The sequence below is a fragment of the Chlamydotis macqueenii genome, chromosome 3, assembly GCF_036417535.1.
Source record: "Chlamydotis macqueenii isolate bChlMac1 chromosome 3, bChlMac1.mat, whole genome shotgun sequence".
NCBI lineage: Eukaryota > Metazoa > Chordata > Aves > Otidiformes > Otididae > Chlamydotis > Chlamydotis macqueenii.
The window spans coordinates 40,249,427-40,270,707 of record NC_141558.1 but is presented as its reverse complement, the minus strand read 5'-3'; the positions used below and the strand labels follow the sequence as shown (position 1 = coordinate 40,270,707).

General features: G+C 37.5%; 1 protein-coding gene across 4 annotated transcripts in view; it reads left to right on the top strand.

Moving 5' to 3' along the window:
• Positions 1-21,281, top strand: part of MDN1 (midasin AAA ATPase 1) — a 102,529-nt gene that overhangs the window by 41,635 nt on the left and 39,613 nt on the right. For all 4 annotated transcript variants that reach the window (XM_086745952.1, XM_086745951.1, XM_086745950.1 and 1 more), the window contains 24 exons: positions 1,035-1,243; positions 1,770-1,892; positions 2,902-3,099; positions 3,191-3,298; positions 4,394-4,582; positions 5,704-5,793; positions 5,906-6,166; positions 6,312-6,582; positions 7,302-7,461; positions 7,768-7,884; positions 9,360-9,568; positions 10,134-10,279; positions 11,159-11,361; positions 12,436-12,656; positions 13,690-13,803; positions 14,601-14,733; positions 15,402-15,511; positions 16,152-16,285; positions 16,825-16,985; positions 17,321-17,441; positions 18,504-18,714; positions 18,857-19,088; positions 20,256-20,382; positions 21,054-21,224. In XM_086745952.1, the coding sequence (XP_086602078.1) occupies positions 1,035-1,243; positions 1,770-1,892; positions 2,902-3,099; positions 3,191-3,298; positions 4,394-4,582; positions 5,704-5,793; positions 5,906-6,166; positions 6,312-6,582; positions 7,302-7,461; positions 7,768-7,884; positions 9,360-9,568; positions 10,134-10,279; positions 11,159-11,361; positions 12,436-12,656; positions 13,690-13,803; positions 14,601-14,733; positions 15,402-15,511; positions 16,152-16,285; positions 16,825-16,985; positions 17,321-17,441; positions 18,504-18,714; positions 18,857-19,088; positions 20,256-20,382; positions 21,054-21,224 (4,019 nt within the window). The remainder of the gene's footprint in view (positions 1-1,034; positions 1,244-1,769; positions 1,893-2,901; positions 3,100-3,190; positions 3,299-4,393; positions 4,583-5,703; positions 5,794-5,905; positions 6,167-6,311; positions 6,583-7,301; positions 7,462-7,767; positions 7,885-9,359; positions 9,569-10,133; positions 10,280-11,158; positions 11,362-12,435; positions 12,657-13,689; positions 13,804-14,600; positions 14,734-15,401; positions 15,512-16,151; positions 16,286-16,824; positions 16,986-17,320; positions 17,442-18,503; positions 18,715-18,856; positions 19,089-20,255; positions 20,383-21,053; positions 21,225-21,281) is intronic.

Below are 21,281 nucleotides of genomic sequence, written 5' to 3'. Positions count from 1 at the left end.
GTAGCCTCTTGAAGACTCACTGCAATTTTTGCAAAATTATTAAGTCTCTGCATTTCAATTCCTCGTGTGACAAATGAATGCAAATGGAACTCTCCAAATATTGCTTTCTACCCTTAAAATACAGTGACGGGACTAAAAAGTGGTGACTGTGAGCTTTCTAGTTCAGCTGGTTAGTTTTGGGTACATGGAACTGTGTGTTCCTAATGCTATATTAATAATTCATTTTTGAACGTTTTGATATTCATGGATTGTGTTAGTCATGCATAAAATTTTACAAGATAATGCTTTTTTTTTTTGTAAATCACTTAGTTTCCCTCTGCTAATTAGATCACAAAAGGGAGGAGGTCTCTTATACTAAGCAGATATCAAGATGTGTAAGATAAAGTAGTGATTAATACCTTGTATACCTTAGCAATGCTGTATTACAGAATTTGGAGAGTGATGTCCCAGTGAGCTATACTGGCTGGAATTCAGTAATTATTATTAACAGTAAATTAATTAAAGTAAATTAATTAAGGTAATTAATAACAGTAAAGTACTTGCCTAGCAGTGCACTTTAATTAAATCGCTCTTCCTTCACAGAACTGGCAGTATATGGAACAGATTAATATGCTGTTCTATAATATGACTGCATTCTATCCTTCAGTGACAAATTTTCAAAAGCTGCTTTTGAATTTTAGGTCCACATTTCTGAAGCACAAGGACAGATCTGTGATTTTTCAGTGATAGGTGTTGAGTTGGGATCATGAACCTGGAAGCATTGAAGTTTAATGGCAAGATTCATTGTATAATCATTTGCTTTTTGCAGAATTCCACATAGATAAGTGGAAGTGTGCTGAGACACAGCTGTGGGTCAAACAGAAAGTGTATTTGCCTGATCACTGAGAATGGGGTACGAGCTTGACCTCCATTGCTTGTTGTAATGAGATCATGAGTTAACGGACAGAATGGTCTTGTTCAGAAGCACACTGTCACCACTCCAATATAAACATTCTGATTTAATTGTTTTCTGGTTTGCTTTTCCTTTGTTTTAGGCCCTGTTCTCCAGAGGAACAGCATTACAGATTATGCTCTAAATGCTGGGACTACAGCAGTGAATGCACAAAGGCTGTTAAGAGCCCTACAGCTTAACAAACCTATTTTATTGGAGGGGTCACCTGGTGTGGGCAAGACCAGTCTAGTTGCTGCCCTGGCAAAGGCCTCAGGAAACTGTCTTGTTCGAATCAACCTGTCTGAGCAAACGGTAGAATAAACTATTATCTTTGCATCTAAGTATTTATGGCAAGAGGAAGGTTTCGTATAACTTTAAAAAGTGTAGTTCTTTTTAAATTTGGCACTAAGTCTGAAATGTCAATTTTTTCTTCTTAGTGTCATGATAAAACTAAGTGGGAAGGAGGAGCCAGAAAGAGCAGTGACATTCTGTGAGCAAAAGCCAATTCTCAGATTTCTCTGTTCTTTTTAGCTGAAGACGTGCATATCTTTGCCTACTGTGTTTTTCTTGGCTTCTGCAAAATTATGTGAAAACAGCCTTAAGGCTTTTCATCTTTTCTGTTCCAATTCAAATTTTTTGTTGTTAAGTACAGTACTGGGTCACTGGAGTCCTATCATGGAAAAGCTTTTAGCATCTTGCGATTACTGACATTTAATACCCACATTTTCGCTCTGTTTAAAGGGGAGGGAGAAAATGTGAGGTAAAGCTAACACGGGATTTTATGAACTTCTGTGGAGTTTTGTAAATTTTTCCCCCTCCTTGTGCTCTACTCCTAAAGGATGTGACAGATTTGTTTGGGACAGACTTGCCTGTTGAAGGTGGGAAGGGAGGAGAATTTGCCTGGCGTGATGGACCGCTACTAGCAGCGTTAAAGGCTGGACACTGGATTGTATTAGATGAGGTAAATTCAAGTAAATAAAAATAAAATGGGATATTTTGGAAGAGCAAAAGTGATGATTTGTCATGTAGGATAAATACCTTTAAGGACTGATGACTGAAATAAATCTTGCTTAATTTTAGTTATGTGCATCTAGTGCCCCATTGAAAGTAATCATTCCACTTAAGAGAAAATTAATCTCCCTCTACTAAGTCCTTCTGCCCACTGACCCTCCATAGAGGGAGTGTAAAAGACCAGCTTTGACTAGACCTTTTTTAGACAAGAGAACAAGGATTGAATCCCAGGTGAAATTACTGCAGAAAACCAAGGATAGATGTGATTTACATTTGAACGTTTTTGGGAAGAGTGTCAACAGAAGTTTTGGTGTACATGCTTTTATATGGATACAATTTCACTGAAATAGGCGGCCTTTTGCTGGGGCTGGTATACTGTGTTGGGTACTTATTTAAATGAGATGAAGAGGAGTTTTTTCCAGTATAAACTATCCTGTCACCACAGATTTGCTCATAAACCAAGTAGCAAGTGCTTTCAAGCATATGTGTGCGCAGAGCTCACTTCTTGACAATATGCATGCTAATTATTGCAGAGTGCAAATTCTTAAATTCTTTAGCTGTTTGTATACAATTTTTTCCTATTGTGAAGAATACCATTTTAAACAACAATGATACTTAAATAACCCAGACTGCCTTCATTTAAAAAACAAATAAGCAGACAAAACACTCTGGATGTCACAAATGTATGAACATAATTTCAGAAGAAATATCTCGAGCATCCAGATTTTACAATGGAGAATTGTTTTGTTATCATGGTGAAAACACAGTACAGATAGCAAATGCATATAAGGAAAACTGTGTTAGTTATAGTTTTATTGCTCCAGTGTAATAACGTATGACAGTGCTAAAACAGCAAGGAAATTGAATTTTACCTTCTGTGTATCTCAGCCTGTTAAACTAGAGATTATGCTGAAGTGTTTTGTGGAGCATTAATATTGTATCCTTATTTCTTTCCTCAGTTGAATCTGGCTTCTCAGTCTGTACTAGAGGGGCTAAATGCATGCTTTGACCACAGAGCAGAGATTTATGTTCCAGAATTGGGAATGAATTTTCATGTACAGCACAAGAAGACTAAGATTTTTGGATGCCAGAATCCATACAGACAAGGAGGTGGAAGAAAGGGTCTGCCGAAGTCCTTTTTGAATAGATTTACACAGGCAAGCTTATTTGTTTGGTTTAAAGTATGTCATGATCCTGTCTTGCAGTTTTCTAACTATATAAACACTCAGCATGCTCTTAATTCTACAGGTGTATGTTGACCCACTGTCAGCAGAAGATATGGAGTTTATTGGGAATACACTATTTCCTGCTATTGATAAAAGTATTATTGCTAAAATGGTTGCTTTCAATAACAAGGCAAGTATATATTTTAGTATATTTCTTATAAAGTAGGCAGAATGCAGGAAGATTTAAAAAATTAAGTCTAATGTAATATTTCTGAGCATTTTTATAGAGAAGTGCATGGGTGAAAAAGTAATAGAAATATATGCAGAATAAAGAACACCACTTAAAACCATCTGAATTCTTGTACACCTCCAGTTATCAACCAGCTATCTAATTGTAAGACACTTGGTTGATAACTGAAGAGGTGTGATTTTTCACAGAAGATTTTATGTATATTTTTTTTTTTTAAAAGGCTTTGTTCTGCAAAAGATGAAAAAAATTATGGTTTGGTAGCTTGGTCAAGTGAGTTGAGAAAATAACGTTTTTCCACATATGTGGACTATTCTTGAAACACAAACACTATGAGCTATATCTTAACAAGAACTGAAATACACATTTCTGTTTCTGGTCTGGATTTTTAATCTGCTTTTTATTACGGGATGTTGTTAGTGAAAGCAGCATCTGACCTTTACAGAAGCAGAAGCTTTTAAGGATATATGTCATTCTTCTGGAACGCTGAGAGACCAATAACAGGAAAATCTTTCTTGATAGGATTTGTCTATGGCAAAGGATTCAGAGATGCTCAGATCTAAAAGTGTGCTAATAGAAAAGATTTTCAACAAGCATTAATTACAAGGCATCAACTTACTAGCTATTTTGTGGCTTAGATGCTGCCATTTTGCACAAAGTGCAGGATATAAAATTCTCAGTAAGAGTTATGTTTATGATCATGCTTCTGAACTTGTGTTTAATCTTCATCTCATGAAACAAAAAAAAAAAGTGTGGTAATATTAAGAGAAAGCAATATTCTGTGGCCTTACATGAAATCTTTTGTGGCAGCGTCTTATTGAATATTCATTTATAGCACACAAGAGGAAAAAGGAAAATTGAGCCGAGTGTTAGAGAATTAGAGGAGACATAAACTAAATCAAGCGTTAGTTCTTGACATCTTCAGAAAAGTGAATACAGCTTGCTCTTTTTAAAAAATATTTGAAGACCAGCACATGGGTGGAATAATTTTTTTTTTTCTTTTTCCTTCCCTCTCTTGTTAATTTCTACTTTTTCCAGATTGACAAAGAAGTAATGGCTGAAAAGGACTGGGGACAGAAAGGAGGACCCTGGGAGTTCAACTTACGTGATCTCTTCCGCTGGTGCCAGCTTATGCTTGTTGACCAGTCACCAGGATGTTATGATCCAGGCCAGCATGTATTTTTGGTATATGGAGAAAGAATGAGAACCAGGGATGACAAAGAAAAGGTGAGCTGTGTATGGCTCCTTCCTTGCTCTTCAGATTGTCAAGAAGTATTTCTAGAAATCCAAGTATAAATTTGAAGTTGCCTTACAATTCATTCATAGACATTATTTCTTACAAAAGAAAAATAGCTTTGTTTGGGGTTTTGTGGTTTAACATATGTACCTGCTCCCCTTTAAAATAAGTCCTTTAAAATATTAATTTAATTACCTACTAGTATAGATGCAGAAAGCTGGTGTAAATAAAGGCAGGTAGAATAACAAAGGACTTGAACAGAGCAAAACACAACATATTCTTTTGTGATTCTGTATTAAATAACGTTCTCATAGAAGTGGCATGGTTGAATTCATTAGGAAAGAGAAAATAAGGAACAGAGAAGAGAAACAGCACTGAGATATGGAGAAATTCTTAAAGTTACAGTTAAAAAGCATTTATGTCAGTACAGTAAATAAAAATAACGTCCCATAATTCTGCCCTTCCCTGACAGCATTTTTAAATTGTTTGGGATTGGATTTCTTTTATTGACTTTTATTTATCTGTCACTTCTTTCATCAGCCTGTCAAATTTCTCCCTTCATTCTATTAAACTTACTGCTTAACGTTCCTCTGATAAAACACACTCTCTGCAGTTGTTATTCTACCTTTGCCACCTACTTATCCCTCTCTTGCCTAAAAATCCTTTGCTTTTGTTTAATTTCACAAGATTGAAATGGTATTAAACTAAAAGTCAGTCAGATTGTAAGACTGAAGTTACTTACTGAATGTGACTGGATATTTTTCTCATGGGTTTACTTGCCCTTCCCTGTAGTATTATTACATTTATGTGTCTTATCAAAGAGCGTATTTACGGAGTAACTTCTTTCCCAGTATTTTGTTAGAGAGAAACATTACTCACAGTACTTCAAGACACAGGAGAGTGTGGTTACTGAAGGGGTTGCTGTGGACAGCTCACACTCACTTTAATCACTTGCTGCACTTTGAATGAAATGACATTTGTCATTAAACTGTGTTAGTTACTATCACGTGGTTATGAAGCTGAGAGGGAATGCTACTTTTGAAGTAAATCTTTAGCGCAATGGATAAATTAAGACTGATAAGTTTCTTTTTTGCTCTTTCAACTGTGTCAGGTTATATCTGTATTCAGAGACATTTTTGGCCAGGAGGCTGATGTGTATACAGGAACCAGGGAGTTTCACATCACTCCATATAACATTCAGGTAAGCTGTTGACAAGAGGTTTTGTGAGTGGAGAGAGAAGGAAGCAACTTGCACAGCTGAACTCCTATTTGCCTCTTTGATTACTCATCCATGTGTCTCTCATGCCTTCCAGATTGGTTATTCAGTTCTTTCTCGTGGCAACTATATTCCTCATCCTGGCAGAAGTCTCTCACTTCTGCATCATTCACTGCAGTCCCTTGAGTCTATAATGAAATGCGTGCACATGAGCTGGATGGTAATCCTGGTGGGCCCAGCAGCTGTCGGCAAAACCAGTCTTGTTGAGCTGCTGGCCCATCTGACCGGCCATCGATTAAAAATCATGGCAATGAACAGTGCAATGGATACAACTGAACTCCTGGGTGGATTTGAACAGGTAAATGCTGGTTTGGTAATACAGCAATATTTCTCCTTCCTACTTAACAGTGGCCAGTCTGCTGTGATCTTAGTGTTTAAGCACTAAATGGAGCCTTAGGCACCGCAGTTCTGGATGAACTAACTCGATAATGCCATGTTTGCAGGTTGATATCAATAGGCCATGGCAGCACCTGTTGGAAAAAGTGGAGAGTGCTGTGAGCACGCTAGTAAGGGACAGTCTGCTCCTGACAGAAATTTGTGCAGATGATGCTGAACTTGTGCTGCGTGCTTGGAGCAATTTCATCCTGAATTACAAACCCAAATCTCTGGGTGAAGGAGGTAGAAGTGTTACAGCTGAACTAGTGAGCAAACTGGAGGGAATACTTGTGCTCATTCAGCGACTAAACAACAAAATAAATTCTTACTCAAAGGCAGGTATGTATGGTCGGCGATTTGAAGTAACGCTATATATTCCTCTGAAGAAAACAAGAGAAATATTTAAGTCTGCAGTGAAAGCTTGAGAAAACTTGGGGGTGGCTTATACCTTCTTTGTAGTTGCTTTGTACTACTTAAGTAACAGCCTAGCTTCTGAAAAAGTTACATTGGTGATGTTCTTCAGGGTTGGTTTTTTTTTGTGTGTGTGTGTGTAGTTAGACCTGGTAGCAAACAGTAGTCTACATTCAAATTCTGTACTGAAATACTCAACATATGATGCAATGCAGCTCTTATCTTGTATTCCTAAGAAACAGAATTTGGATATTGTATTCCTGTACTTGTTCTCTGAAGCATTAATCAGGTGAGCTTTACAAATGTCAGCAGAATAATGTATGTGACTTTTTTTTTTAAGCCACTGTCTAAAATATGGCATTAATATCTATCAAACTTAATCTAATGGGGGAAAAGGGATGGAAAAAAGTGTCTGTTTAGGAAGAAGAGGGTCAGTCTACTTTCTGTTTCTCTGTGCTTGCAAATCCTGCGTGTCCTCACGGATTTTGCCAATGGGAGGTGACTTGAAGAGTGGGAGGCTCTGCTGCTATGTTCCCTTAAGTAGGAAGCATATATGTTTATTAACAAAATAACTACTGTTTTTCTTGAATGAAACAGGAAGCTACCTCACTAACATAGGTCTTGATGTAAGATATACTTCCTTTCAGAGTTTGCTCACCTGGTAGAAGAGTTCCGGCGTTTCAAGCTGCAGCAGGCCCAGGCTGCTGACCGCAACAGCCATGGCACTTTTGAGTGGGTGGATGGGATGTTGGTTCAGGCCCTGCAGTCTGGAGACTGGCTGTTAATGGACAACGTTAACTTCTGCAAGTAAGATATTTTAGTGGCCTTGTTTCACTGAATAAATCCCCTAACCTCTCTAATTTACTCTGCCTTTTACTGTATGGTTCACAACTGAACATTTTGCATTTGATAACAATACATGGGAGCAGTAACATATTTTCTCTAAGAGTATCTTCCTTCTTAGACAGCTTAGTGGTTGATCGTTTTCCTGTTACATTTTAATGTAATTAGCTGCTTGGCTTTTTGCTTAAGATCGGTACCATTGTGATTTCAGATCAGAAATGGATCAAATTGTTACCTTTTTATAACCATATAAATTTCTTTTGAATATAGCCCTTCTGTGCTGGACCGCCTGAATGCTTTACTTGAACCAGGAGGCGTTCTTACCATGAGTGAGAGAGGTGTGATAGATGGCACAATTCCTACAATAGCTCCTCATCCAAACTTCAGGTGCTTTGCATTTCTGTTGTTTTTTTTTTTGTTTTGTTTTTTTTTTTTTTTTTTTTTTTTTTCCCCATACCAAATAGCAGCTTTAGAAAAAAAAATGTCAGCAGTGAGCCAGTCTTTTGGTATTTTAGATGCTGTTCGTTTTGTCATGTGCTGTAGTGACACTGTCTGTCTGGCAAGGAAGAACACTGCAGTGTGGTGAGCATATGATAGAGAGCTGAAGAGGCTTGGCTCTATATCCCTGTTGGAGCACAGACTGTTACATTGGAAAATTCGTAGCAGTATACTTCTGCCTTGATTTTTCCATTTCCAATTTAGGATTTTAGCACTTCCCTATCTCACTTTAATGGAGTTGTGGATACATGTGTTGAAGATGGTGGAGTATTCAGATATGTTGGTAATGAAAGCTAGTATATGGACATAGTTTTCTTCACAGCTTTTTTGCATCCCATCCATAAATTTGAGTTTCCAGCCATGACAGAACTTTAAAAAAAAACAAACAAACAACCCCCAACAAAACAGTCTGTATTCTCTCAGACCTGAAGTAGTCTCTGGGGGAGATGGGACGAGAACAAAGAGAGTGTTCTGTATAATTCTTGCATTTTATCAATGAAAAGAATATTGAGACTAATATGGCCTGTTTCCTCTGAGTTTGAAGCAAGAACTTTGACTGTTCAGAAACCTGGTTTTGCTGAATTGTATCTCAGAAGGTTTTTTCCTCCTTGCTTTTAAAAGATGTCTACTGATAGTATTAACTACTTGAGTGTTGGATACTTCAGTTTTTAAATAACACAAATTTATCTGAAGCCATTGCTAAGACTTTTAAAAGTAGCTCAGAGGCTTAGTTTAATGTTTTTTTTGTAAGGAGATATAGCTCAGATATAAGTGAGTTTGAAATCATGCAATATATCTGTGGCTAATTTCAAAGTACAATTATTCATACAAATTTCTCATTTAAATTCGGTAGATACTTCTGGCTTTTTAGATATCAGTGTCCCCATTTTTATGAAAATTTATTTAGTTTATGGAAGAGCAGATTTGGTGGTTAAGTTACATCTTAAGAATTTCAGTACCTTCCAGTACCTAAGGGGGCTTATAAGAAAGATTGAGAGAAACTTTAGTACGGCCTGTTGTGATAGGATGAGTGGTAATGGTTTCAAAACAGAAGGAAGCAGATTCAGATTTGTTATAAGAAAAAAATTTATTACAATGAGGGTGGTGGAACACTGGAACAGGTTGCCCAGAAAGGTGGTGGATGCCCCATCCCTGGATACATTTGAGGCCAGGTTGGACGGGGCTCTGAGCAACCTGATCTGGTTGGCGATGTCCCTGCTTCTTGTAGGGGGGTTGGACTAGATGGCCTTTAAAGGTGTCTTCCAACCCAAACCGTTCTATGATTTTATGAATTTAAGGCAGTTGGACTAGATGATCATTGTGGGTGCCTTCCAACTGAACTATTCTGTTCTAATATCCAACAGGCTGTTCCTTTCCATGGATCCTGTTCATGGAGAAATATCCAGAGCCATGCGTAATCGTGGGATTGAAATTTACATTCCTGGGGAGAATGATGGAAATGTATTGGACAGTCTGGATTTGAAGTTACTCCTGCATGGCTTGGGTTTAGTGGGAGATAGCATCTGTGATGCACTTGTGGCTGTGCATTCAGAAACCAAGGCAGCAATAGCAGGTAAGATAAGTCTGTTCACTATTTGTTAACAGTTTGGACTCACTACATATATTTGGATTAACTCTTTAATATTAAAGCTTGGTTGTTTCATTTTGTTATGTTCTGATAAAAGTAAAGGCATAAAAGTACAATCAGGTTGGTTTGGGTTGTTATTTGTGTTCTCCTGAAGTAGGCCGAAAACATAAGGAGATGGTAACTGGAGTGCTGTGTAAAGAGACATCATATGCTGGCAAGTGTCAGTTGTCTATTGCTATAGGGAAGGCAATACATTCTAAGTGAAAATCAGCGAAATACAGGGTTTACACAAGGCGTATTCAAGTTTTTCTGTGGAGCAAGATGACTGATTTTCATTCATCTCAGCTGCTTGATGTCTTATTTTGAGCGGGTCACCTGTTATTTATAGTCTTGTCAGATTTGCTTACTAACCTTGGGAAGAACCCTTCAATTTTCAGGACCCATTAGAATTCATTTGGTCTGGGTCTTCCTCGGGGTCTTGTCCTCAGAGGCTTAAAGGACTGACTGTTACTAAACATTCATATCACCCTAAATGCTGTGTATCTTTCAGGTTCTGTGTCATCTTTGTCACCTTTGCTTCAGGCTGCTGCGTTAATAGTGCAGCAGATACAAAGAGGCCTTGGATTAGCAAAGTCTTTTTACAGAGCCTGTTGGGAAGTTTATGGCCGCTCACAACAACTGCAGATTAACCAAAAGGTAAAAGTTCTGTATTTGAAAGGTTTTCTTACATCGTCTAGATACGTGAAAAATACTGTTTCATGAGGCTAGTGTTTGAGATCTTCTAAGTGCCTGAGCAAGGGGTTGATGAAGATAGTGCTCTTGGAGAGCTGAACCAAACAATTTTAAATATCCTCTCAGGCATCTGTCACGTGTTGAAGAGGAGGAGTTAAATGGCGTTGGGACACTTTCTGTATCTCTTAGATTCTGAGCCTTTTTTGGCTCCAGTATAAGCAGTGCACAGTTCTGTATGTAACTAACAGATTGGTTGAAGCTCCAGAAGCTGGCAGTTTTTTGTATTGAATGGTGAAGTATGGTGAATTTCAGCTGTCCCCTGTCCTGTCATGACATATTTTCTCAGCCTAGTGGCACGCTTCTGGAGACAGAGGTCAGATGAATGAGAGCTGCATAAAGACTTTCAATCGGGGATGTGCTTATTGAGATATTCCCGGGGAATAAATATGGTTTGTTGGGAAATTTTGTAGATCGTCGCTCACTCTTTAGCAGTGTAAGGGAGCCAGAGAGTATCCCAGTTGGACTCTGAGGCTTACTTGTTTTTTAACAGCTTCAGCTGAGACTTTGGGATATTAATACTGGTTTATCTATAGCCTGACACACTGTGCACACTGTCATCTGGAGATAGCAATATTCACTTCTATTTTAAACTGTACAGCATGTTATTTAACTTATGGCTGGAATGTTTTGGTACTTTTGTCTTGTAGGTTATATAGTGTTTGTAGAACATTTGGTTTATAATGATTTTGTAATAAATACATGTAATTAAGAGTTCCCTGAGCTACTGTACTTGAATACATGTTTCAATATGATTCTAAACTGCTTTTTGGTTGTTTGTTGTAGCTTGTATTAGAACTGGTTATGAAGCATGCTTCATCACTGGCTTCCCCTGAAACTTGGGGTGACTCCTTGCTAGCAATGGGATTGTGGCCAGACTCCCTACCTACAGGTGTGTTTGCTGCCGAAGACTCCCTTCTTTCGACAGTCCAGAGTGATGCACAGGTCCTAATGTATTGGCTGAATAGACTAAATCTTAAAAACTGCAGGTAGGCAAGAAACACTTTTTGTCTAATAAATGAGTAAGAAACAAGATGTGTGTGAACTACTGGTGTCATTGTGCCCTGCAAAACTTTGTGTTGAGCAAATTGTGTGGGTGGAGACTATGGTGGTCACACTCTGTAGCTGAGGCTCCTATTACCTTTCCATGCAACTGCTAGAAAGACAAGTTTATTTACTGATTTATTCTTCAGTCCAAAATACTTAACTCTTTTCAATCTTCGATAAGTACATTTGATCCATTTTGAGTTGAGTTAGGAGTAGGCATTTAGCAGAAAACATTAATATGAACACTGGGTTTACAAGGTAATAAGAGCTGCAAAAGTATCTTTCTTCAGTTTCCTTCTGAGCTTTTAAAAAAAAAGTTTTAAATATACTAATGATCTTCTGTACTTTCTGCTTTCATGTAAACAGTTATTCATCAGTTACTTTAGGTCCAGTAGCTTCAGGTGAAAAAAACCAAATTTCTTCCTTCAAACAGAGCTGTTTGAAAGTCTCATGTGCAAGGGCCATACGCAAAAACTCTTTTAATGATATCTTGAGCAATAGAACTGTTACTTTCACAACCCTGGTGCAAAGTCTTGCTGCCTGCCTGCTTTACTTAGTGACCTGCTGTGGACAGGTACTGTGGTTTGCTTCCAGTGAAAGAACAAGCTGAAGAAGTTAGTACTGAGATATGATGTTGAAATTGTAAAACTTTAGCAACGTGCTGGGGTTTTTATCAATGACACTTCTCTCCTGTCTTTGTCTTTTTAAACGTACCTTCACATATCATTCTGGTACACAAATCAATTACGATTACTCACTAAAATACTGTGCATATTCACTTCTGGCACTGCAGAATTTTTGCCAGTAGTGAGTTCCTAATAGTAGACACTCCCAACTGATTTAAACTTGGAAACTGGCTTTAAAGCTAAATAAAGAGAAGAGGAGAGATTATGGCATTGCTACCTGCTTGCCTGAAGATGGTTGCACGCTGAATAGTTTGACTTGCAAAATATATTATTTCCTGGAACTGGCAGTTTGAGTGCCCTTGATTGCTGGACTTCATTTCTTTGTTTCAGGACACTACCACTGACTCTACAAGATCTTAAAAAAATTATGCAGTCCAGTAATCCTGAGAGTCTCAAATTCAGTGCTGTTGAGACAGATGCAAACTGGATGGATAAAATGGAAGTTCTCCAGGCTTCAGTGAAATTGTTCATAGAAAAGGCAACCAATCAAGATTGGACATTGAGAGTTAAATGGCTTAACTGCTTAGCCAAAAATCTGCCACAGGAGCTTGGTATGTAATTATTTAACTTTCTCTTTTGCCTAAGGGCTGATTTATTATATTTTCACAAATCATAAGTCTTCTATTACAACATCCAGACCATTCAAATGCTCTGATATGAAAGTTCTCAACTATCCACACTAAATCAAGAGCATTGAGGCTCCAGAGAGAGACAGAAACAGATTGTGCATGTCAGGGACAAAAGGAGTCTTTGGACTAGACATTGCGTTTTATTATTCAAGCATGCATGTAACTTGTACTGCTTCTGAATTACAGTTGTTTTCTTATACCTCTTGGTCTGTGTAAGCAAATATGCCTTTCTCTTCACTATTTTTGTTTTAATAGTAAAAGCAGTAAAATGCCTTCTGTTTATTTAGTGTTAAAATACAAATGGTTAGAAAGCTAGGAAACTGCAGAACTGAGATTTCGTGAAGCTGTGTTGCCTGAACATTCAGGATAGCAGCTGAGATGAGGTATTCATTGCTGAATTACATTAATTGCATTCAGCTTGTGGAGAATTTAGACAGGCATTAGTGCAAGTAATTCACACACTGAGCTTCCTTGTATGGTGTGACATCTCAGACTGTATTGTTCCTACATGAATGGCATTGCTCCCCCTTGATCTTGCTGTTTCCAGGCAGGTGTGTCTATAAACTAGAAAGTTACTTTAATGATAGATATGCTTTTACGTGGGTTTTTAAAATTTTAATTAGGGGAAAAAAAATCAAAAATAGATGTACTAAGAGGAAGATTTGAAGGTATAAAGTCATAGATTTTTTTACAAGCCATATTTTTAATAGCATACATGAGGTATCACCGGTTGAACCACAACACTTCACTGGATTTCTCTCTTTGGCTATGATATTCTGACTGCTTTTAAGACATCTTGGAGCTAATACAAAATAAGAGCAACTAGCATGTCCAGAGTGCATGCACAGATGAGATTCAGGCTGCTTGTCCTGGCTCAGTTGAAGTTATTTTTCTTTATTTGGATTAAATGCTATGTCTTCTTTTTACACTGATGTTCTCTCCCCTTCACCTACAGATCCAGTGCGGATTCAGGTGGAAGCAGGTGCTGTAGCCCTTGGTAGTTTCTATGCCAGTCCCCTCTCATCTGGAGTCAGTAACATGATCAAGTTGCTACAGCCAACTATGACAGGTACTTCTGAAAAAAAAATTGATATAAGATATTGGCACTTCCTTTATTTGTTCTCTGAACACACTGCAACCATTCTTAGGAAATGTGTGTAACAAAACAAAGGCTAAATTCTAACTATACGTTTCTTTTGTTGCGAAAGAAATAACAAAGCCATTATTGCTGCTTAGAACTGCAAACATGGCAATTAAATGCATTCATCCTATGCAAATTAGATATGAGTGCTACGACTATGAATCTTGGCTGTGTATCTGTGACCCAGGGGTATTCCTACAGCTCAAAGTTAAGCAGCATTCTGAAGAGTGATGTATACTTCTACTGCCTTTCTGACTGGATGGTTTAGGCATCCTGGGTTTTTTTCAGCATTTATTGTACTGTGCCATCAGAAACCTATGTTGAGGCCTATAATTTTCCCTCAGTGTTTTACAGGGAGCTCAGGCCTGTGGTTTCCTTTCAAAGTTTGTTAGGTGCATGAAAGCTACAGTGACACAGGACCCTTTATGGATGATCTGTCATAGATACCTTGCCTGGACTGTGAAGGAAAAGGGAGTTGGACTTGAGTTTCCAGGCTGTCTTTTTGGGTACTCTGACCACTGGCTAATTTGCTTTTGCTGTTCTGTTTTACAGAACCTGCAGTCAACTTAAAGCTTTTTTATTTGAATTTCTGGAGTGAGAGAGCTTAAGACTCTCCTAGTCTTCCTTCATTCTTTCCTTAATGTTCTTGCATAGGCAGGGGAATCAAGGAGAGTCTTTCACTGAATCATGTTTCCACTGCTGTCCTGTCTTGTCTGCCTTCCCAGATGAACATGTGATGCCTCTGGACCCAAGATGGAATATGCAGTTTTTGGATATCATTAGGAATTCGATGAACTTCGATACAGAAATGGAACACACAGATCAACTTGTAATCCTTTTGAAGTCTGTAGCAAATCGGTGGGTTACAAAAAAAGCTTGTGAAGCTTGCCCGATGACTGTAATCAGTGCTGTATAAACACTTGCAGTATCTACCAGCTATGCTTTTAGATTTTGAGAGATGCGGTCTAAAATGCTAGGTAGAGGTATCCTACATGTATTTAAATTCTTTGCTTGTGTTTTCTGTAGATGCAAACTAAAACCAATCACTTAATTTAGGGAGTAGGGCTCCCAACATTCCATATAGGCTGGAGTACTTTAAGGACAAACCAGAACTATGGGATAAAGCATAAAAGAGGCAGAAGCAGCAGTGTGAAATCTCTAAATCTCTAACAATATTGTTGCCCTGCTTGTAGCTTTGGACTGCTTTTCCTAATAAGAGCAAAAAACACACAGATTTTGCAGTTACAGTGTAAGGAAGCAGCTGTGCACATATCCTACAGGTGGTGATGTTGCAACTGCTTGTAACTCACTGCTTTTTCCTTCCTGGTGATCGCTGAAGCCAGGAATCTGCTCTTTGTGAAGCTTGCTTCTGCAGAAACTATATTCAGGCAGTTAGTTATGCTGCATTTCATTCTTGTTTCATAACACAATGAAATATCAAATGTCATTCTGTAGTTCACCATTCTCATTAAGGCGGGGGCTTTAAAATGCTACTGAATTCCTAAAAACTTTTATTTTTAATTCAGAGCAGTATTATTTCTTGACCGAGAAAAAAGAAGCTACACTGAGAAGAATTTGATTACCAGCAAGAAGCCAAGAAATAGTGTCTTAAGAATGTCTCTAGATTTCCGCAAAGGTGGGTTGATTTTCACTGTTCCCTTCAGTTCTATGGTCAGTTTGAAATATGGTTAATTTGCACTGTTAGGAAATGTGTACTTTAAATACAATGTGCCCTGAATATGCGAAGGAGAATGAGCACTAACATGATATGTAAGACATTATTCTTACATTAGATATACCTTATGCTGCGGCATTTGTGTCCAGCCTCTACTAGGTAGCGAGTGCATGTAATTTCTCTCTTAATAATCTAAACTTTAGGAAGACAGTGGAGAGAAATTGGAATTGCATTTTGTTTTTATCTAGTAAGAATAGCCAAGTTCTACAGTTGTGCTTTTGTTCTAATCCTCCTTCTATTGTTTTATGTAATTAGGATGTTTACTTCTAAAACAAAGGGGGAAAATTTAGTGATGAAGTTATGTTGCATAGAAGCAATAGATCAATGTTTCCTTCATTCTGGATTTTTTTTTTTTTAATATTAAATGCATAGAGGTAATAGAGAATTGTGCAAATACTGAAGGAATACTTTTTGTTACTCTGATTCTTAGATCTTTTGGGGTATTTCCCTCCAACCACAGAGAGGATCTACCCTTACTTGTCATGTTATGTGGCTGGAATATTCAGTCTCTCCCTTTCTTTCCCTCTTCCCCAAACCTCAGATCCAGGAAGTTACAACTGCCTTCCTCATGGAATTGTGGTCAACCTTGCTGCTTTCTTTGAACTTTGGGATGCGTTTGCGTTTCACTGGGTGAAATCTACTCAGGTGGCCTTAAGTGATGATGACATGCATGATGTAAGTAGACTTTTCATAGTATGTTTATGGAAGTTGTATGAAATTAGACAGTGTGTAGAACACTGTCTTTAGTTTCAGGGACCATGAAATAAAATGCATTGTTTCTGCTGGTATTCAGAATATGCCATAGAAGTGCGTATTTCTCTCGACTAATGATAAAGTGAGCGTGCACACCCATCTCAGATAAAGATATCTGAACGTGGACTTCTGACATGCATGTCACAGGTGTGGTTCACTTCTCCCTCTCCCTTTTTAGACCCTGAAGGTCATTTTGCTGAAATCTGACAATAACACTGTAGACTTGGTGCAGGGATTCCTTGCTTTTGACTTGTTGTAGTTCCACCTGTCAGCAGACTCCTGTTTTAGAAAACATATAGTTGAGTGCTAGTTGTGTGCCACTAAGTGTAAATTGTTACATGATTCTGAAATTAATGGAAGTGACAATGCTTTTGCATTTTCTCATGCTTGAAGTACAAAGTGTTCTGTAACACACAGGGGTCATCAGTGGGAAAACTGTAACCTTTTTGGCTTGTTGTTAGATCTTGTGCTCCTTGCTGTGGCGTGACCGATTCTGGGCAGTTGCTGATACTCTGACAGTGGATTCACCAGGACTGTCACTTCTGTCTCTGCATTGGCACTGGGTTATGAAGCATCTAATTGACAGAATTCCTCAGATGCTTATTGGATCAGACCAGCACAAGTAAGTGGCTTTGATCTGCGTTTCTGTTAAGTGGTTGTGTAGTTATCCCTTTGTTAGTAATTAACATTGCTGTTAGTGTCCAAATTGCGTTCCATTAGTGATGTAAGTGCAATGTATTACATAGCTGTTCATTTTTAAAATTCAGGTTTTGTAGCATTGGGCTTCTTTACAAATGATTATAGAGAATCTCTATCCATTTTCTGTATTTTAAAGTTAAATTGCCCCTTTTGTGGAAGGTTAAGAGAAGGGACTTTCCTTTCTTGTGCATCCTTTTGTCTTTTTTCTCAAATTCTGAGTTAACTGTGTGGGCTTTTTTTTTTTTTTTGATCTCCAAGGGTTTCCAAGGAAATTCAATCTGTTTCACAGCAGATTCAGAGCTGTTTGGCCAATCCTGCCAGTATTTCTGCTAATATGAAGATGTTACAGAAGTCTCTAGGAAGACCTCTTCCCTTTAAGGTATATGCTTTAAAATAATCATAAATATTTGTATCATTTTATTTCCAGGCCAGCAAAAATACATTCCTTTGGGACTTGTTAGATTGATTTAAAAAGCAATTTCAGTGTATGTTAATATATGTCTTTTTTTTTTTTTGTGAAATGTATCAGTTATCCAGATAGAATTTCTGCTTTGTATAGATAGCACTTACTTAATATAGAGCAGTGGACAGACATAAAAATATTACTACTTGCTCTGTTCTGGAGACTTGTGAATATCAATACGCCACTTGCTTATTTAGTGAACGTGTGTATATAGAACAGAACATGTACTTCCTTTTATACAGCATAGGATGGGGCTACCTTATTACTTGCCAAGACAAGGCCTCTTAACTGACAGTTTTGGTTTTTTATTTTCCTTAAGTTATTTCACCATTTGGTGTTATTCAATTAAAAATGTTGCAGTAAAATTTTCTAAAGAAATAAGTCCCTTTTTAAAAGCAGAGCACAAGCAGACACTTAAGTTACTTGTGTGGTCGATTAGTAATTAGACCTTGGTTTTTGTGGCCTTATCTCCGAGATACTCAACTGTTCAAAGATGCACGTAGTTACTTTCTGGGACTTTAAAGAACATCCAATGTTTACTGAGAATTTGGGGAGTTTTTTTAGGCATCCAAATGTATTTAAATTGCAGATGTAAAATGCCAGTTTCTTTTAAGTGACAGTAGCTTCTAAAGTTTATTAATTTGTGTATTTATTTCCCGTAGTTTAGGCAAGTTGCCATGTTGAGATGTTACTATGTTTGTCCGCATAGTCTATGTATTTTCTTCATTAATGGAAAAAAAATTGACGAGGAGGAATTATGGCCAACAATTTTGGTTTATGTCTTCCTACTGTACTGAGTACAAAAGAGTTACGGTTAAGTTGTTGTTGCAGGTTGTTTTATATATACTTGTACTTCAGTCATGTGCATATGAATTTGAAATCTTAGTTCTGACTACAGTCACAGAACTTGTTTGCTCTTTTATTAGTGCTGCTGAAACAAATTGCATCTAGTTCAAATATCCTTTTTATTTTCTTCAGGATAAACTGGGCGTGGAATGTTTTTCTCAGTTAAAAGTTCTCAGCAAACCACTTAACATCTTGGAGCTAAGACTGGTCTTTGGAGAAAGTAGATGGCAGGAAAAAATGTGCTGTCTGAAAATTGCTGCCGCTGGATGGAAGATGAAGAAAGCGTTGCTGCAAGCTGATGGCCTGATAATTAGAGCTAATCATTTAGAAGATGTTAATCTGGGTAGGTAACACTTTTGAAGAGATCATTGAAGAGATTTCTGCTATTTGCTTTCTTTTTGTATACAAATGGAAAGGATGTGAAATGTTCACTGGCAAGAAATACAGTGTGTGCATTTACATGCCTCTTGCACTCTATCAAACAGGACAACTACAGATTCTTTTGAAAGCTGTACATTCACAGCTGAGAGCAGAAGGAGTTATATGTAGTCATTCAGAAGAAAGGTTTACTGAAGATACGTTCTCCAACCAGTTAGACCCTGCCTTGTTAAAGCAGCTGTGCAGTCGGGTTCAGCTGTGGCCTGCAATGGAATACATAGGCTCACTCTGGCAGTACAAACTGACAGCAGATTATGTGGCCAAAGCTTGTGCAAGAAGGTAAGAAAAACATTGGAGAAAGAAATCCTGTGTTCCTTTCATGAGATTCAAAATCCCTAGCTGAAAGCTATAACTACAGCACTTTACATTTGTATGTATATCTGTGTGTGTACACCTATGCTAATATATATGGCTGTATGTATATGCATATATAGGTATGTGGTGCACACGTACTTATATATATGTATGTAGATAAATGCATATGCACTCCTTGTCTGCATAGAGAATTGCACTTGAGCAGCTATAAAAAGTATCAGCAAGGGGAGTAACTTAGTCTTATAATGAGGAAGTAGTTTTCTTCTTTTCTAACAATTTATTGATGCAAATGTAAGAGTGTAATGTCCAAGCCCCTTAGAGTAAACACATTAGACTCCAGAAACTGCTTTACTAATAGTCAAATGGATTATAGGGGGAGAAAAACGAAAACCTTTCATGTCATAAATGGTACATAGTATTTTCCTTTTGAAATACATAGTATTAGCCTTTTAAAGAAATAGAGGAGTCCTTCACTTTAGGAATTAACATGATGATGTTTATCACCATGTTGTTGTGGCTACTGCAGAAAGACTGAATTAGACCTGGTGATGGAGGAAGTACACTAGCATGCTTGCTTACTTTTGTGAACTACACGCATATGCTTCTACTTTAAATTAACATTATTAATTTAAGAAGTGTTAGTGTTGTTTTAAGAGGCCATGTGTGGGGGGGTTTTTTGACTATTTTACCATTCTTTAAAAGAGAGCTTTTTATTTATAGATTTTAGTGAAAGTAATTTTTTTGAGCGATGAGACTCCTAGAATCACTGACTCACTCTTGAGTTCAGCAAAGTTCTGATTCTCATAAGAACTGTAAAGCTGGAAGACAGTTTGTCTCCAAATGTTTTGTATGTTTTGCTGAATGCGTAACTTTTAGCTACAGAAGATACCACTTTTTCCCCCTTTTGTTGTATTTATATTTTGCCAACTTTGAAGGATGCAAGTGTTCTGAGTATTGTTTGACTGCTTGTTCTTCTGCAATGTTTAGAATGCGGTCACTTCAACCTTTCAGGGAATCTTTGTTATTGTGACTTCATCTGCCATTCTCAGTTTGTTTCATTATCAAATTGATTTTTCATGTGCCCTGCCTGCTTAAGTGTTACTTAGATTGTATTTCTTTTACCTGCTACAGGGAGAACTGCAGTCAAGAACTAAACATACGGTCAGATATAGTTCAGCTTATAGCTTTTTCCCTGAAGTTGACACCAGCTGCTTCTCACCAGCTATCTGGACTGTGGCACTTGTTACACCTTAATGAAGTAAGAACAAGTTTTAGTTTAATTAGTCTTGCAGAAGTTTTCAACAGACTCTTCAAAACAAGCATATCTCTATAAGATTTTTTTTGACATGCAGTTTTTCTACTTGTGCCAGACAGTAATTGTTCATTCTTTTAATAAGAAAGGTTATTAACTGTGAGCCTGCAAAAAATGTAGTTAAAACATAACATAAAAACATAAATCACACATAATGAAGTCTTAAATAGCATAGTTCTATATGATCTAGTTTGGTACTATTGTTCCATTCATCCATCTGTGACGTGATGGAAAACAGGAAATTGAATAGCAGGTGCCAGGCTGCTGGTTGTATGTATGTATTCAAAGTACTTTTATGCTGAAAAATACTCACCTCTGTTCCTGTGCCTCTGAATTTTGTTTGAGTCTATGTTGCAAATCAGATAGACTGAGACAGTTATTTGATGTACTGTCTGCAGACCATTTAGTGTCAGAGAAATTCTAATTGGTTAATACTTAACTATGATACCATAAAGCTCAGTAAACCAGGAAGTTCACTTTTCTCCTCTTTGGAGGAGAATACTGGATAGCTTTATCTGTTTCATGCTTATGCAACCTCATGTTGCAACCTCAACAAAAAAGTTGCTATTTTGCTCTCTGTAAATTATTCTCAGCTCTAGGTTTTTCTCTCTCCTTAGATATCCCCTGAAGATATGTCTGTTCTATCATCTCAACTAGTTAATGCTGCCTTAGCATCCTTTTGGAGCAGTACTTTCACCACGGACCCAGACTACTGGTTGACTTGGCAGCCACTACCTGCAACAGAGGAAAAGAACTTTTATAAATCCCGTATGAACTGTTCTATGAAGGTTTGTCTCTTCTGACCTAATCAAACAACTACACTGAATACTCTTATTAAATAATTC